This window comes from Ictidomys tridecemlineatus, chromosome 15 (genome assembly GCF_052094955.1).
Source record: "Ictidomys tridecemlineatus isolate mIctTri1 chromosome 15, mIctTri1.hap1, whole genome shotgun sequence".
Classification (NCBI taxonomy): domain Eukaryota; kingdom Metazoa; phylum Chordata; class Mammalia; order Rodentia; family Sciuridae; genus Ictidomys; species Ictidomys tridecemlineatus.
This window is the reverse complement of record NC_135491.1, coordinates 44,075,262-44,094,636: the sequence shown is the minus strand read 5'-3', so window position 1 is coordinate 44,094,636 and position 19,375 is coordinate 44,075,262. Positions and strand designations below refer to the sequence as shown.

Sequence of the window (19,375 nt, the reverse complement as noted above, 5' to 3'; positions counted from 1 at the left end):
TGCCAGTTAGTATATTATTAGGAAAGTTATCTCAAATCCTCTGTTAAACCTTTCAAACCACCTTTAAGGTTGGAAGGATTAAATGAGATCATGGACAGTACCTGGGCCAGAGTTTTACTTTCAGTGAATGATAACAATTAAGGATACTGAAAGGTATAAATATTCTCTGGGGCTGTAGAGGAACAATAACATCAAACATCAATATAAGCCAGGCATAGTGATGTTTGCCTGTAATCTCAGGTACTTGGGACGCTGAGGCACAAGGATTGCAAGTTTGAGGTCAGTCTTAGCAATTTAGCAAAATCATGTCTCAAAATCAAATTTTTAAAAGGACCAGGCATGGGGGCTGGGGTTGTGGCTTAGCAGTAGAGCATATGCAGGGTGCTGGGTTCAATCCTCAGCACCACATAAAAATAAATATAAATACATACATACATACAATAAAATAAAGGTATTGTGTCATCTCTCTCTCTCTCTCTCTCTCTCTCTCCATATATATATATATATATACAGGCATGGACTTCAGTGGTACAGCCCTTGCGTGGCATGGTAGAGCACTTTCCTGGGGTCAATCCCCAGAACCACACACACACACACAAAAAAAAAAAAAAAAAAAAGAAAAGAAAAGAAAGAAAGAAAAAAGAAAGAACAGAAAAGCAACCAACCAAACAAACCCCAACATAATTCTGAGCTATAGTATAGTAATAGAGGAGCTGTTAAGGATAGGGAGAGAGGTTCATTTGTCTTTTGTTTTTTTAAGGGTACATATTTAGCTTGAGAGGCTGAAAAGTTATAGATGGGAATTCCAAGTGTTTATTACTCATTGATCAACAGAGATGAAAGAATGGTACAAAGGGATACCTGTACCAGGTTACAAAGCTAAACTATTTTTTAAAAATCATATAAAAAATCTTTTTTTCCCACATTTATTTATTATAGTTGTACATATGGATGGGATTTCTTGTTACATATTTGTACATGCATACAATGTAACTATATAATTTGGCCAATATCACTTCCCAGTACTTCTCCCCTCCCTCTACACTTCCACCCCTTAGGCTCTTTTCTTATCACCCTTTGATTTTAGGGGATCTTTCTTTTTCCTCTCTAGCCTCTGCATATGAGAGAAAACATATGATCCTTGACCTTCTGAATTTAACTTAATTCACTTAACATGATGATCTCTAGTTCTATCTACTTTCCTACAAATACCATGATTTAATATTTATTTTTGGATGAATAAAAATTTTCATTGGGTATATATATTACATTTCTTTTTTTGATAAAAGGGTAATATATTTTTTAAAATATAATAATACAAAAGTTGAGATGACAGAACTAAGACCCTAACTATCATATGAATATCTGTAAATAAGTTAATCTTACTAATTGAAAAGATGCCAGGTTGGATTACAAATAAAATTTAATTATATTCTGTATGCAAGTACATATTTAAAAAAAGAGATTCTGAAAACTTAAAGTAAAAAAATGACAAATATATATCAAGAAAATTCAAAGAAAAAGAGCCTAAGTGCTGCAATTCTCAACAAACAAGTTGTTAGAGGAGATCAACTTTATAATGGAAAATACATCCACTATCTTTAAAAGCTTGTGCATGGAATAACACAATATCAACATTCATAATGTAAATTGACAAAAGTAAAACAATCTACCATCCTAAGAGGAAAACTAAATTCTTCCATCTCAGTATATGACAGATCAAGTAGCCAAAAGTTATTACTAAAAAAAAAAACAAAAACACAGATGAAGAAAAGATAAATACTGTGGATCTGAACATTATTTATCAAACTCAAAATACAGAAAGCAGAGACAGAATATTAAAATATCTATGAAATCAATAAAAATACCCAGCAAATTACAGAAAGTAGAAAAAGTAAGAGAAGTTTATTTCCAAACACAAGGTAATAAAATGAAATTAATAATAAAATTTAAAGGGGTAAAAGCTCCATTTTAAAAAGTTATTTCAATCTATTGAAATGTGCCACATTTTCTTTATCCATTCATCCATTGAAGGACAGACACCTAGGGCTGATTCCATAGTTTAGCTATTGTGAATTGTATTGTTATAAACTTGGGTATGTGTGTATCACTGTAGTAAGATGACTTTAATTCTTCAAGATAAATACTGATGAGTAGTTAGACTAGTATTTTATATATATGAGAAAATATAAATAAAAATTTATTTACTTATAAATCAACTTCTGAAAATAGATTTGATCAATAAGGACAAAGAGTAGAGAAAGAGCAGGAGAGCTGAAGACATAGCCCAGGTATGCTTATTTTGGGGATGTGGAAAGAGGAGACTGAAAGAGTCAAAAGTTTATGTGGTAAGGAGAACAGGAGGAGGATCCAAGATAGTAGGAGTTCCCTGCCCTTTCAAAATGCTTGTTAGGAGAACACTGTTTTGAACAAAAGAGTCAGTGGGAGCTGTTTTCCAGGAGAGCTTTCTCTTAGCCTGTGGCATGACCATCAACATGGCATAACCACTTTAATCATATTGGATTATCAACAGTGCTCTCAGGCCACCTTCCCCAGGGATCTAGTACAAATACAATTTGCAGTGGAAAACAAAGCTATTTAATGCCTCAAAGTAAGAAAACAAGTTTATATCAAAAAAATCCAGGCAACAGCTGGTACTTTCAAGAACCTTCAGAAATAGGATATCTAGTAAAGCAGTTGTTATTAGTAGAGACTGTGCACTTTAAGACATTTTAGCTCACAGAATGAGTCTGTGCTAATGACACAATATGACAAAAATGGAGTCTAATTCAGCTCATACTGAATACTAAAAGGGATAGTAAAATTATGTTTCAAAGTATTTTTCTGTCTAGAAATGGATCTATAAATGGTAGAAAAAGTACCCAGAAAAAGTATTAAGCTGTACACCAAATGCTTATAATGGGGAAATCTATATAACAAAGTAAAACTGGGATTCTCATTAGAAGTAGGCTTAAGGGAAAAAAAAAAAAAGAAATAGGCTTATGAGTAATTAAAGTGTTGTTCTCAGGCACTTCAGTATTTGTGAAAATTATTTTAAAAAATTGCATCCATTTTTAAATAAAAATGCTATTTAAAAAGAAATAAAGCAACCTATAATTCCATCAATCATATACACTGAAACAGCCAAGAAAGAAAAGGTAAAATCATACCTCAATATAGTTTATTTCACTATAAAATACTGTAAAAATGACTTACCTATAAATGTCTACATGGGTAAATAAGTCAGGAAAATAAAATATTGTAGGTTGTGAATTGAAAACCATTAATATCTAGACTGCAGAGCCAATCTATTAAATTATTGCTGAGATTTTAGAAAATCTACTGGGTTATATATAATTCAATAGATCTTTCAAAAGGACAAAGATCTGAGACAGAAGAAAGTTAAAGGTTATCTGACTTAACTGATGAGAAAGCCAGGTTAATTCACAAGGATGCACTGGATACAATTTATCTGTTGGAAAGCCTTCTCCTTGCCTGTGGCAGGACCATTAATGTGGCATAACAATTTTAATCACATTGGATTACCAATAGTGCTTACAGATATATAGCACGAACACAAGAGATTCTGCAGCTGGGAAGGTTCTTGGTTGGGGAGCCCAGGAGGCCCAGGGTATCACTTGCACAGACACAGATGAGTCACAAATCTGACTAATGAAATAGATCACCTTGGCATGGGGATGGGCAACATAATTTTAGGGTGTTCTAATGATGTAAAATATATAAATGAAATTGAACTCTTTTACTACAGCTTGTACTTTGAAGGGTTTTGGGTTACATCTACTCAACAGAGTCTTTCTGGCATTGAAAGGAAGAAGGAAAAATACAGTCAATAAATCTTATGTTTGTTTCAAATCTATGCTCTCTCAACTACTTTGTCTTCTTCCAATTCAAGATTGGCTATGACAGCTGAAACAACTAATATCCTAATCATTTTATGATCACAGAGAGAAAGTTTACCTGTTTCAATTCTTGTGTCAACATCAGTATTGACTTTTGATGCAGAGCCCTCATCTGTCACACAGTTTTTAATTGTCTTCTCCCTAGAGCTGTCACATAGAAGAATTTATTTGAAACTCAAAAGAAAGCTTTTAAGATCACCAATCCATGCTATTTAGAAAAACATTAGTTCATGGTGGTCAGATTTTTCCCCCAGATGCTGTAGGATTATTCTTTACAAATATCTCAGAGTTAAAGTCATGATTTTTTTAAAGTCATAATTTTTAAAAAGTCATAATATTTATACTGGGAATGATGAGAGAGAAAGACACTATCATTCAGAAAATTTAGAACTTACTTTGTTCTCTTGACAGAAACTTAAGTCTGAATGAGAGAGTAGGATGTTTCCTTTTTAATTATTTAAAACACTTATAGTTAAGACACATTAAGGAAGATTCTGCTGCTAAGAATTATAGTGGAGACAACTATAGCCATTAGTTAGAAAAACAGATAAAAAAAAAAGGCAAATGTTTGCACTTGATTGAGGTAGATATCTTGGGAAGTGGAAGTACAGGAAGCCTAGACTATGTGCCGGGCTCTTTAAACTCACTGTCTCATTCAGTCATAAAATCCTACCTACTAGTATTAACCCCATTTTATAGGTGGGGAAATTGATATTCAGAGAGTCTTAAAAAGACTTCACCCAAGATTGAAGAGCTTGTATGATATTAACACTGAGCATAGAGTAACATTTTATATCTGGTGTAGCAATCACCTATATGGTACCTAAACAGATAAATGATGAGATTAATTATTTGTCTTACTAGAAAGTTTATTCAATTATACATTAATTCATCTCTGTTTTCCCAGTGCATTTAAAATAGGAATCAGTATACAAACTATATCTATACAAATAATTTTTAGAAACATTCTATTTCTGTCTACAGCAAAGTAAATTTTCTTTATGTAAATTAACCTCAATAAACCTGATTTTTTAAAAAATAGGGAACTAAGGAAAGATAGGAAACTAAGAATGTTCTTTGAGGGTTACACTATAAAACATATAGATCAGAGCAGAAATAGGCAAAGTGACTAAAGAAGATGATGGTAGGCCAACAGGCACTGACTTCATTCATTCATCATTCAATAAATGATTTCTCAGCACATTCTATGTGCTAGGCACTGTCATAGGCACCACAGACACTACAATAAATGTAACCAACAAGTCCTCAGGCTCATGGAGCATATGTTCTATTAAGAGGTAAATACAATTAAAAAAAATAAACAAAAAACTTATTCTGGAGAAGAATGGAAGAATAATGTTGTTGAGATACATTCACAATATCTTGTTAAATTAAAAATGGTATGTATAGGAAGCAAATTACTATAAAAATAAATGCATATATATTTATATGCACAGAATACATACACACATATACCTGAGTAAAAGGATATTTACCATAATATAATTAGTCTTATTTCTGGATGTTGGGATTATGAGTTACTTATTTTGTTTCTCATGGGTTTTTCCTGTACTTTCCAAATTCTCAAAAATAAGCATGTATTACTTTTGTCATCAGAAAAAATACTAATATTTACAACTACATGTATCTATAGTACACAGATGACTAAAACGTATATGCCTACATGTACACAAAATATTAATAATAGTTAACTCTCAGTGGTAGGATATAGTGATTTTTTTCAGTATACCTGTAGGTGTTATTTAAATTGTAATTATTTATCTAATTTTCACTTAAAATTATAAAGCTAATTTTTTAAAGAATGGGTTTTGAGATAGAAGTATGGTACCTTCTTTTTATGGAATTTTAGTAGCAATAAATGAAAATATCTACCATTCAGAGACAGCCTCAAGGTCTGTTTATTTTTTGTTTTGTGGAGAAATACTTTCCTTTTCTTCTTTTGACAATTTTTTTTCTCTAGCAGTCTTGCCCATGGTAATTTAAATCTCCTTATTCAATAGAAAAATACCATGTACTTCTTGATAATTCTATCAAGAAAAAGAGTTACTAAGCATTTATGGAGAGAAGTCATCTCATAGTGTTCCTATCTATAAGCTGTGAACAACAACACTGGAGATTTTAAAAGTATATCCAAAGCACACCTAGCAATTCAAGAAAGCAGGAATGAACCCACTAGGGCAAGTCTCATCAGATAAATCTCAGGATGCTGAAAAGATACTTTGATTCCAGATCTAAGTAGTTACAACTTGTGGAAGATTTCTGCTGGAAAATAAAGAAAATTGAAATTCACTATGACCTATGTCCAGAAGCAAACTAGAATGTTGTTTGTTTGTTTGTTTTTATAGAGAATTTTCTTACCTTTTTTCCACCTCTAAGAGGAAATTTTCACTGTTCCCCAACTGACTAAAATGCAGCTTGGCAGCTTTCCTCTCACTGTCACGAACAGTACGATCATCTGGAGGCAAAAACCGTGGTCTGAGCATGTTTATTTTTTGGAGTAAAGAGTAGTGGGTCAGAAACCCTTATTTACATAGGAAAAACTAAAGACCAGCCTCATATTTGTGTGTTAGAGACAGGTCACAACAAATACTATTGTGTTGTCACTGGAGAAAGCAGTAACTCAGGGAGACTACAGGGATGCCATAGCAACAACTGCCACATAGGGTAAATACCCCTTCAGAAAAGTGGAGCTTACACAGCAAACAATCTCATGTTAAGACTGAAAGTTAGACCATTTTCTGAAAGAGTTCACTTAGTTTCCCTACAATGATTTTCCCAGGAACATGTAAAATCAAATTTTACATCAATAAGAAATGTAAACTTAATAATAAAATTATAAGAAAATGCAAACCAGCTCATTCAAAGGGATATTTCTTATTCCTTGCCAACTGAATCTCAAAGGATTATTAGTTTTCTACTGCTAATACAGTTGAAAAGTTAGGGCACCTGGAAAAACAAGTATCAACCTGGAAATTTTATGTTGAGAAGGAAGTGGTGGTGAAACCATCAACTGAAGAAAACTAAAGCTGGAAGTGACTGATAAAATCATAGGTGGTCATTCAATAAACAATAAACGGACTCGTCATACATCCTGCCAACACAAAGAGTTACATAAATATTGACTAATAAATAAATGTCCCTTGCCAGTGCACACTCTGGGCCAACATCCAAAAGGTTAAGAGGCAGCTGATTTCAAGTAAGATTCTGGGGAAGGAGCAGAGGAGGAGGGTCTCACCCAATTTCTCCAGAGTTTGTAGTGTGTACACAGCAAAGAGCCTATAATCTGTATCTTTCCTTACAACAGGATTGAGTCTCAAATCTAATTCTTTGAGGAAGGGTAAAGGCTGTAGGCGGGACACCTCCACTAATGAAGGGATGTTGTTATAATATAAATTCAGGTCTTGGAGTGAGCATAAATACTGGATGCCCTGCAAGGAAAAGACCACATTAGGAAACTGCACATTGTAGGAAACGTATTTATTACTTTCTATTCTTAAACGCATTACCCAAACCACCCACAAGAAAGACAGGGTTAGAACTCCTATTCAGTTACCTGAGAATAAGACTACTGCAGCCCCTGGGCTCAGAGTGTTCTATGTGTTAAAAAGTTCACATACATCTTTATAAAATATGACATTCATATATCAACAGATATTCCCTATATCTATTGGCTCCCAAATCATTTTCCTAATTCAATCCTTCCTAGTGGTAGCCAGTCCAAATCACTTTGGCTTTCTCACCTTTGCCTCAACCATTCTCCTTACTCCCTAAGAACTTCAATTTACAAAAGGAAGGAAGGTAGGCAAAAGAGCTGCATCTGGGGTAGGAGGACATGGTGGTGGTAATAGAAGTAGTAGTAGTAGTAGTAGTAGTAGTAGTAGTAGTAGTAGTAGTAGTAGTAGTAATAATAATAATAATAATAATAATAATGTGATGGTATCCTCATGTATCAATGCATCACTTTGAGTTTCAATGTATTATTCGGTGAAACAAAACAACACTTTCTCCAAGTCTTCCCTGGGGGACCTGTCTAGGACCCTTCTTGTCCTTGTTTCCCTCTTCAGAGTTACTGCCAAATGAAAGCTCCCCGTCCCCTAATCAGTCATTTCTCTTTGTAAAAATGTTCTTCCATTCTGTTCTCATATTGCAGATTTAGCAAACCCTGTCCTTTACTTAACTAGCAACAATATAATCAGGACTGGGAAAAGCCACAATTTTCCTGTTCTGCTGAAATCTGCTATTGAAAAGAATTATTTAATTTGCATATATTTAGCTTGTTAGCTGCTTTTGCCCAACACTAAATTTCAGGACCATATTTCAAAACATATACATATATTTGTAATCATCTAATTGCAATAGTTAAAATGCTTGTCATAAGAATAACTGCCATTGAGGATTATTTCAGAAAGGTGAAATTATTTTCCATTATGTATTTATAAAATAATGTTTTTATTCTTCTCTCATATAAAATCATTTTTATTTCAGGAAATTCAGAAAACTCAAAATATATATATATACAAAACATTCCAAAGTAGAACCCTATTTATTTTGATGCATTTCTCTCTGTTTTTAAAATTTTATTAACTTTTACACTTTTAAAGAGTCAGTGATTAGGAACAGTTATCAATGCCTTTGGTTTTACTCTCAGGGCAGTATACCATTAGGACTGTCTTTATTTTTTTCATATTTTCTTTCTTCCATGTTTTTATTGGTGCATTATAATTATACATACTGGTAGGATTCATTGTTATATATTTGTGTACATGATATAACAATATAATTTGGACTATATCATTACCCAGTATTTCCCTTTTCCCTCTTCTCCTCCTTCTGCTCCCATTCCTTTCCTCTATTTAGGACTGTCTTTAATGTGTCTAATGCACCAGCTCAAACAATCTTCTTTTTCTTTTTCCTTTGTTGATACTAGGCTTAACCTAGGGATGCTTTACCTCTGAGCTACATTCCCATCTCTTTATTTTTTTTTTCTTTATTTTGAGACAAGGTCTTGCTAAATTGCTGAGAATGTCCTCAAATTTATAATCTTCCTGTCTCAGCCTCCTGAGTAGCTGGGATTAAAGTGTGCACCATCAGGCCTGGTTCAAGCAACCTTTTAATGTCTTTCAATATAAAATCAAGGAAATCATTTCTATCCTCTTCTGACTTTTCCCAGTTGGCATGATTTCATGTATTCCCTAACACTGCATTAGAAAAAAAGCCACAAAAATTTTCTCTCTGGGAAAATTGAGAAAAGTAATTCAGACTTACTGAAAATGAATATAAGTAGATAAATAATACATGCAAAAATGTAGAAAATTAACATTTACCAAGTGCTTCCTATATGCCAAACACTATACTGGGAGTTTTATATATGTTATTTGATTACATGTTAATTTCATTAACTTTCACAGCAGTTTTTCACTCAATTTATATAAGTATAAAGAAATGGAGCATAAAAACAAATTACAGAAATATTCACTTAATTTTTTAGCATAAAAGGACAAATAAATGTACAAATGAAAACGGGAGACTTAAGAACTCTGAAGTAATCCTTTCTAAAATTGATGGGCCAAATATAAATGACTGCTAAAAATAGTTTAAATACTAGTTCAACTTGGAGTTGCTATTTTTAGTCGTAGTTGGAAATTTGATCTATCTTGTTTGGGCTTTTTTTTTTTTTTTTGGTACCAGGGATCAAACCCATGGGCACTTAACCACAGAGCTATACCCCTAGCCCTTCTTGAAACATTTTGAGACAGGATCTCCTTTAGTTGCTTAAGCCCTCGCTAAATTTTTGATGCTGGCCTGAAACTTGTGATCCTTCTGCCTCAGCTTCCTGAGCTTCAGGGATTACGGGATCACCCAGTTGGGCTTGCTCTTTTAAGGCAAGTTATACCTTCAGATTGGGTCTGAATGATATGGTTTGAAGGGTATGGACTATCCCCTAAGAAGTGCAAAATTGGCAGAATAATCCAGGAGAGTCTTTGTCACTTCCAGTCTTCTATAGAAGGACTTTGCCAATTAGTTAGGGAAAAATGGGAACATGTAGAAGAAGCACAATTTGAGGATCTATCATAAAGAAAACAAAACTTGTATGTCCGTGCTGTATGTACTTCTTTGCAGAGCTCTTTATTTTCTAATCCTTCCATATGCTATTCAAGTCTGCTCCTACTTTCCTGTACTGCTCTGTGTTCCACCATGCCTCGACATAAACATTCTTTTCTTTTTTGAGACAACCATTTCCTGATCTTCCTAGAAAAAACTCACTATAGCAATATAACCCAGTGTTTCTCTGTGTGCTTCATGTACTACTATAATCAGAATGCCCTGGGTTCGTCCTGAGCCCACCCATACCCAGGGTGTCTCTCAGAGCAGAGATTAAGAATCTGTATTTTTATAAGTGCTCTTCATGATTTTGTTGTTGTTGTTGTTGACACTGGGGATTGAACCCAGGGGCACTCTACCATTAAGCAACATCCCTAGCTCTTTTTATTTTTTAAGTTTTGATACAGGGTCTAGCTTAGTTGCTCAGGCTGGCCTTCAACTTGTGATCCTTCTGCCTCAGCCTCCAAAGTCACTGGGATCACCAGCATGTGCCACCAGACCTAACTTCTTCACGATTGTTTTGTACATATTGAAATTTGAATTATTTCCCTAGGCAATGAGTGCTTAATATAGTTAATATAGTACAAAAGGAATTTACCCAATATTTTATAAGAAATTACTTTAAACATAGAACAAAGTTAGTTGAAAGAATTTTATAGTGAATAATAAAATTTAGCTGGAAAGCATTTAAAAAGAAGATTTAATAATCCCCAGGCTAACAATATTTCTCTCTTCTGCTCATCAAAAAGCAAACTGGGCTATCTGGCTTGTCATAGAATATAGAACTTACCTTTAGGCTAGTGATCAAATTCCTTGATAAATCTAAGGATCGGAGATTTTTAAAATTTCTGAAAGCATCACCAATGGAATGAATTTTTCCAGCATAAGATCCCTGTAATGAAAGAGACTCCACCAGTTCTGAAAAGAGATCATCAGTAGATATATTATGATCTCCACGTATATAAAAGTAGAGTCAATGAAAGTAGGCCTTCCTTCTTCCCATAACCCATCTGTGAAAGGCCCTATATCCAAGGATTCTAAGATCACATCTTCTTTTTTAAATCAGCAGTATAACAGAGCCCTGTGGTGCAGGCCTATAATCCCAATGACTCAGGAGAGAACTACATTGAAATAAAATCTTGAGGTGCTAGAACAATATAGGCCTTATAAGCTTTTCAAATTCATAAGCTAAAGAAAAGACCTATATCCTGGAGAAATTAGTGGGAACAGAATCTATACTAGATGGAACAGGGATGATAGGAACAACAATGAGAAGGTCTAGACACAAGTAGGGAAGGGAAGCAAAAAGGCAGATCTCAGGAAACAGTTCATGTTTTCCAGTACTTTGTGAACACAACAGAAGAGGGAGCTCCAAATCCTTGAAATAGAAAACTATGGGGTTGGGGACGTACGATGGAGCTCACCCTTCCTATCCTAAAAGTACAGAAGAACTTACTGCACTTAAATACACAGCCAGAAAAGGATTAGAGTCAAAGCTTATATGAGGGTTATTATAAGAAAAAGGAGCAGAATAACATTCCTAGGAAATAAAAGTATTCCAGAAGGATATGCCCACAGAGCAAATGAAGATATCATAGCAATGCAGCAATTCTCAAAGTGATTACCAGACCCCTCGAGGTTCCGAAATATGTACAGGGATCCACAAACTATTTTTTTAAATTATTTTCATAGTAATATGAACACATTCATTGTTTTTGGTACTATATTGACATTTGCACTTAAGATACAAAAGCAAAACTCACTGGGCTGGTAGGATGAATCAAGACAATGGCATCACATTTTACTAGTGGTTAATGCATTCTTTACTATTGTATGTTTGAAGTTCTTTTTTTTTGGTGGGGGGAGTCCTGGGGATTGAACTCAGGGGCACTCAACCACTGAGCCACATCCCCAGCCCTATTTTGCATTTTATTTAGAGACAGGGTTTCACTGAATTGCTTAGTGCCTTGACTTTGCTGAGGCTGGCTTTGAACCTGCAATCCTCCTGCTTCAACCTACCCAGTCACTGGGACTACAGGTTGCACCACCACACCTGGCAATGTTTGCAGTTCTTTAAATGTCATTTAAGATTTCCCTTAATAGCCGGGCTCGGTGACACATGCCCTTAATACACTAGGTGCAGTAGCACATGCCTGAAATCCCAGAGATTCAGGAGGCTGGGGCAGGAGGATTACAAATTCAAGATCAGCCTCAGCAATTTAATGAGACTCTGTCTCAAAAAAGTAAAAAGGGCTGGGGATATGGCTCAGTGGTTAACCATCCCTAGGTTCAATCTTCAATCCCCTGGTACCAAAAAAAAAAAAAAAAAAAGAATTATCTTAAAAAAGTAGTAACAATGATTAATTTTATTAAATCTTTGTGTCCGTGTGTGTGTGTGTGTGTGTGTGTGTGTGTGTGTGTGTGTTAAGTACTCTCATTGGCTATATCCCAGCCCTAATTGTTTAAATCTTGACCTTTGAGTATATATCTTCTCTTGCATCATAACTAAATGGAAAGTATTCATGAATTATTTCTGCTACATATTGAAGAATGGTGGATGCCTTGTAGAAAAACACCTTTTTTTTTGAATTTTTAATATTTATTTCTTAGTTCTCGGTGGACACAACATTTTTGTTGGTATGTGGTGCTGAGGATCGAACCCGGGCCGCACGCATGCCAGACGAGCGTGCTACCGCCTGAGCCACATTCCCAGCCCTAGAAAAACACTTTTATGTGACTGAGTTACAAGCTGAATTACACACTTAAAAAAAAAAAAAGATTTCGGGCTGAGGATGTGGCTCAAGCAGTAGTGCGCTCGCCTGGCATGCGAGCGGCCCAGGTTCGATCCTCAGCACCACATACAAACAAAGATGTTGTGTCTGCCGAAAACTAAAAAATAAATATTAAAAATTCTCTCTCTCTTTCTCCTTCTCTCCCTCTCTTTAAAAAAAAAATATAAATAAATAAATAAATAAAAGATTTCTTTTTTAGTTGTAGATAGATACAATACCTTTATTTTGTTTATTTACTTTTTTATTTGGTGCTTAGAATCAAACCCAGTGCCTCACACATGTTAGGGAAGCATTCTACCACTGAGCCACAACTAGGCACTTAACTAAGCACTTTTTTTTTTTTTTACTTTTATTTTGTTTATTCTTATGTGGTGCTGAGGATTGAACCTAGGACTTTGAATGTGCTAGGCAAGTGCTCTACCGCTGAGCCACAACCCCAGCCCCAAACTAGGCACTTTTCAAATGAAACATCATATTTACTCAGAGAAAAGCAACCTGAAAAATTACGGTTATTCTGACTTGAATTTTTAGCAGACATTTTCTTAAAAATAAGCAAAATGAGTCTGTCATTTCAGGAAAACAATGATATGTAACTGTTATCCATTATAACAGTCTAGCTTCTAAGAAAAAATAAAATTTGGGGGGCTAGGGATAGCTCAGTGGTAGAGCATATGCTAAGCATGTAACAGGCCCTGAGCTTGATCCCCAGCACCACTAACATTTTATTTTTTTTTGGAAAACTTGTATCTGCACCATGAACTTGATTGCTTCCTTATTTTTTAATGAGATTGATGGCAATATAATTTTAGATGTTACATAATGAAACTTGTCAACATTTAGAAGATATATATAGCTCAGTGAGTCAATATTTTTTAAATTACCAATGAATAATGTTATAAAACCATGCTTTGTTAAAACAGTCATTCAACATCAGGACATACCAATGGATTTTACTATAACGATACAAGAAGCTCAGTGATATGTTTCAGATTTCATATACAACTAAATTTTAAGAAAATACCATTTGCCCAGTGTTTATGTCTTATCAAAGAAGAATTTCCATAATAGGCTACTGAAACATTCTTCCCTTTTCCAACTACTTATCTGTGTGAGGTCAGATTTTTTTTCCCCATGTGTTTCAAACAAAACAATATATCACAATAGATTTAAAACAGAAGTAGATATAAGAATCTGGCTATCTTGTATTAAAACAGACATTAAAGAGATTTGTAAGAATACAAATCTAATATTCTATTTTTTATTTTGGAAAATATATCTATTGTTCATAAATATAGCAGGTAACCATATAATGGGTATGTTATATTTATCTTTCAATGAATCAATAAATTTTTAAAATTTTTTCTCAGTTTTAATTTCTTTCTTTTTTTTGGAGGGGGGTACCATGGATTGAATTCAGGGACACTCAGCCACTGAGTGACATACCCAGCTCTATTTTGTATTTTTATTTAGAGACAAGGCCTCACTGAGGTGTTTAGTGCCTTGCTTTTGCTGAGGCTGGCTTTGAACTCAGGATCCTCCTGCCTCAGCCTCCTGGCTTCTGGGATCACAAGTGTGTGCCACTGCGCCTGGCTCAGTTTTGATTTCTATATGGTAAATACTAGCAGATAACTAAAGCTCTGTGGGGTCCTCAGTAATTTTTAATAGTGTAAAGGAATCTTGAGAACAAAAAAATTGAAAATTACTGAAAAATGTAAGTTGGAATTAGGAAAATTCAGAAAGATGATTGGAAAAAAAAGGAAGATTTGAAAATATAGAAGAACAAACTCAAGAAATAATAAAAATATGTAATCCCAGGGGTTCCAGAGGCTGATACAGGAGGATCCCAGTTCAAAGCCAGCCTCAGCAATTTGGCAATGCCCTAAGCAACTCTGTGAGACCCTGACTCTAAATAAAATACAAAATAGGGCTAGGGATGTGGCTCAGTGGTCAAGTGCCCAGAGTTCAAACCCTGGTACCAAAAAAAAAAAAAAAAGAAAAGAAAAGAAAAAGAAAAAAGAAAGAAAGAAACAAACAAAAACAAATAATAAAAATAGAGTTTAAAAAAATAATTTCAGAAATGAGGTTAAATGGTGCATGCCTATAATCCCAGCAGTTCAGGAGGCTCAGAAATTTAGTGAGGCTCTAAGCAACTTAGCAACTTAGTTAGACACTGTCTCAAAATAAAAAATAAAAAAGTCTGGGGATGGAGCTCAGTAATAAAGCACTCCTGGTTCAATCCCCAGTACCAAATAAATAAATAAATAAATAAAAATAAAAACAGTAGAAAAATTCTACTTCTGACTATACTTCATATCCAAAAGAATTGAAAGCAAGGATTGAAATAGATACTTTTACATCAATGTTTATAGCAGCATTATTCATAATAGCCAAAAAGTAGAAAATATCCAAATGTTCATCAAAGTATACATAAGTAAAATGTGGGATAGATATAAAATGAGGTCTTATTCAGTCCTAAAAAAAAAAAAGAAAGAAAGAAATTCTAATGTAAACATAATCTCAACATGTTTAAACTTTGAGGACATTATGCTAAGTGAAATAAGCCAGACACAAAAGGAAAAATATTGTATGATTCCATATATACAAGATACTAGAACAGTCAAATTCACAGAAACAGAAAGTACAGTGATGTTGCCAGGGGCTGAGTGCAAAGTGAATGGAGAGTTATTGTTTAATGGGTACAGGGTTTCAGTTTGGGAAGATGAAAAACTTCTGGAGAGAGATGGCAGTAATGGTTGCAAAACAATGCAAATGAAGCTAGGCACAGTGGCACATGCCTGTAATCCCAGTGGCTCAGGAGGTTGAGGCAGGAGGATTACAAATTCACAGTTAGCCTCAGCACCTTTTCTAAGCCCTAAACTAAGACCCTGTCTCAAAAAACAACAAACAAACAAGAACAACAAAAAAACAGTGCTTGAGCACCTCTGGGTTTAGTCCCTGGTACCAAAAAACAAACCAACAAACAATGTGAATGTAATTAATGCCACTAAACTGGACATTGTTTGGATTTTTTTTTTTTTTACCTTTGTTTTTGTTTCTTGGCTAACAACTCACTGTCTTGATTTCTATAGGTTTCTACTTTGAAGTCAGGAAGTGGCAGTTCTTTGACCTTTTCTTCTTCAGTGTTATGTCTGATATTCTAGGTCTTCTGCCTTTCTGTATAAACTTAAGAAATAAGTTTGGTGATATCTATAAACTAAATAAATGGCTGGGACATCATTTCTTTTTATGGCTGAGTCATATTTCATCATATAGATATACCACGTTTGATTTATTCATTCATCTGTTGATTGACAACATTAATTGTTAGGGGAATACAAGTCAAAACCACAAGATACTCACTAGGGTGGCTATAATTTTAAAACAAGAGACTTTTTTTGCATCGATAAGGATATAGAGAAATTGAAATCTTCATATGTTGCTGGAGAGAATGTAGAATAGCCCCTGTGGAAGGTTAAGTTTAAGATCAACTGATCTTAAACAAGTGAGCAAAGATAATTCAATGGAAAAAAAGATAATCTTTTAACAAGGGATGATAGAACAAGCAGACACACATAGGGAAAAAAGGGACTCAGACACATAGACTTTATATTTTCACAAAAATAAATAGAATAAATCAGATCTAAATATAAAACACAAAGCTGTAAAATTTCTAGAAGATAACAGAAAAATCTAAGCAGACTTTTTTTTTTTTTTTGAGAGGGAGAGAGAGAGAGAATTCTTTAATATTTATTTTTTAGTTTTGAGCGGACACAACATCTTTGTTTGTATGTGGTGCTGAGGATCGCACGCATGCCAGGCGAGGGCGCTACTGCTTGAGCCACATCCCCAGGCCGGACTTGGTTTTAGTGATGAAGTATTTTTCATTGTTGTTGTTTGCAGTACTGGTAATTAAATCCAGGGACTTGAACATATTAGGCAAGCATTCTACCACAGAGTAACATCTTGGCCCTTTATAATTTTATTTTGAGGCAGGGTCTTATTCAGTTGTTCAGGCTGGCCTTGAACTTATGATCCTCCTACCTCAGCCTACTGAATAGCTGGGATTACAGGCATGTACCCCCCAATCCAGTTTGGTGATGAGTTTTTAATACACCAAATGCATGATCCATAAAAGAAAAACTTGAGAAATGGGACTTCATTAAAATTAAATATTCTGTTCCATAAAAGACACTGCTAAGAGAATAAAAAAACAAGCCACAGCTAGGTTTTTATAGTTTGGACCTTAAATGTCCCCCAAATGCCATGTGTTGAAGGTTTAGTCTCCAGCTCATGGTGGTACTGGGAGATGGTGAAACCTTTATTAGGGGAATCTTAGGGGAAGAAAGTTAGGTCATCAGGGTGTGCCTTTGAAGGAGATATTAGGACTCTGGCCCCTTTATCTTTTTGTTTCCTGGCCACCTCAAAGTAAGCAGCCTTTTCTACCATGTGTCCCACCATGATGTATGGCCTTGCATGCCCAAAGCAAAGGGTCATGTGATCATGTAGATGGACAGAATCATGAACCAAAAATAAACCTTTCTTCTTTATAAGTTGATTTCTCTTAGGTATTTGTTACAGCAATGGAAAGCTAACACACCAAGATAAAATGCTGGAAAAATGTTTTCTGATAAAGGAATAATATTCAAAATATACAAAGAACTCTTTTTAATTTTTTTTAAGTTGTAGGTTTACACAATCCCTTTATTTATTTATTTATTTTTATGTAGTGGTGAGGATCAAACCCAGTTTCTCACACATGATGCTAGGGAAGCGCTCTGCCACTGAGCTACAACCGCAGCCCCCAAAGAACTCTTAAACCTCAACAATAAGAGAATAAACAATCAATTTAAAAATGGAAAAGACCTGAAATACACTTCACCAAAAATGTTTTAAAATAAAAAATAAATACATACATACATACAGCATGGATGGTGAACTCAAAAATGCTTAGCATCATAAATCATAAGGAAATATAAAATTAAAAACAAGAAGATATCACTACACACTTATCAGAATTGCCCAAACCTAAAATACTGACAGTGATGAATGTTTGGGGGAAGGAATGGTTCTTATTGCTGGATGGAATGCAAAATGGTTCAGCTATCTTAGAAGACAGTATGACAGATTTATACAAAGTTCAACACATCTTTTTTGTTGTTCTTTTTAGGTATATATGACAATAGAGTGCATTTTGATATATTATACATACATGGAATATTCTAATTAGGATCTCATTCTTATGGTTATACATGATATGGAGTTTCACTGGTGGTGTATTCATACATGAATATGGGAAAGTTATGTCTAATTCATAATTTATTCTATTGTCTTTCCAAGTCCCACCTCCCCTTTCCCTTCATTCCCCTGTGTCTAATCCAGTTAACTTCCATTCTTCCCTCTCCCAACTCCTGTTTCGTGTTAGCATTGCACATCAGAGAGAATATCAAACCTTTAGTTTTGGGGGATTGCTTATTTCACTTAGCATGACAGTCTCTAAATCCATCCATTTACAGGCAAAAGTCATAATCATTTTTTTATGGCTGAGTAACATTCCATTGTGTATAAATATACCACCTTTTCAAAGCTCAACATATCTTAACATATGATCTAGCACTGTACCTCTGCAATTTACTCAAGTGAATTATAACTTTATGTCCTCACAAAACCAACACAAAGCCAGGCAGGTTGGCATGTACCTATAATTCCAGCAACTTGGGACACTGAGGCAGAAGAATCACAAGTTTGAGGCCTCAGAAACTTATTGAGGCCACCTCAAAAATAAAAAAATAAAAATAAAAAGAACTGGGGATGTAGCTCAGTGGTAAAGCACCCTGGGTTCAATCCCCAGGACCAAATATATAAATAAATTAATACACACAAATGTTCATAATTGCCAAATCTTGTAAGCAACCAAGATGTCCTTCATAGGTAAATGGCTAAACAAACTATGGTACAGTCACACAGTAGTACCTTATTCAGCAATAAGAGGAAATATGCTATTAATCATGGGAAAAAATTGAGGAACCTTAAATATATTTTGCTGTGTGGAAAAAAAACCTGAAAATTTTACATATTATGTTATTCCAGTTTTATGACATTCTGAAAAAGGCAATGGTAAAAATATCAGTGATTATCAGGGGATTGCTGGGGAAGGCGGAATAAATAGATGGAGCACAGGGAATTTTTAGGGCAGTGAAACTATTCTATTTGATACTGTAATGGTAAAAATGTGATTTTTACTATTATATATTTGTGAAACCCCACAGAACTGCACAACCTAATATAAACATGGGCTTTAATAATAATGCATCAATATTGGTTCATCAATTGCAATAAATGTACCACACTAATGTAAAATTATTAGTAATAGGGGAAACTATAAGGGTGGGGAATGGGGTGAAATTCAAGGGAGCAAAGGGTATTCAGGAATTCTCTATTTTATGTGCAATTTTTCTGTAAGCCTCAAAGAGCTCTAAAAACTAAAGTCTATTAATAAAAAGGAATGAATTATTGATACATGCTAAAATATGAATGAACTTT

General features: G+C 34.4%; 1 protein-coding gene across 2 annotated transcripts in view; it reads right to left on the bottom strand.

Moving 5' to 3' along the window:
• Positions 1-19,375, bottom strand: part of Lrrc36 (leucine rich repeat containing 36) — a 64,859-nt gene that overhangs the window by 30,737 nt on the left and 14,747 nt on the right. The window contains exons 2-5 of one of the 2 annotated variants that reach the window (XM_005318313.5): positions 10,834-10,961; positions 7,177-7,369; positions 6,300-6,396; positions 3,979-4,067 (exon numbers count right to left, since the gene is read on the bottom strand). In XM_005318313.5, the coding sequence (XP_005318370.1) occupies positions 3,979-4,067; positions 6,300-6,396; positions 7,177-7,369; positions 10,834-10,961 (507 nt within the window). Of the gene's footprint in view, positions 1-3,978; positions 4,068-6,299; positions 6,546-7,176; positions 7,370-10,833; positions 10,962-19,375 lie in introns of those variants that run through there. The other variant, XM_078032492.1, reaches the window with a different exon arrangement.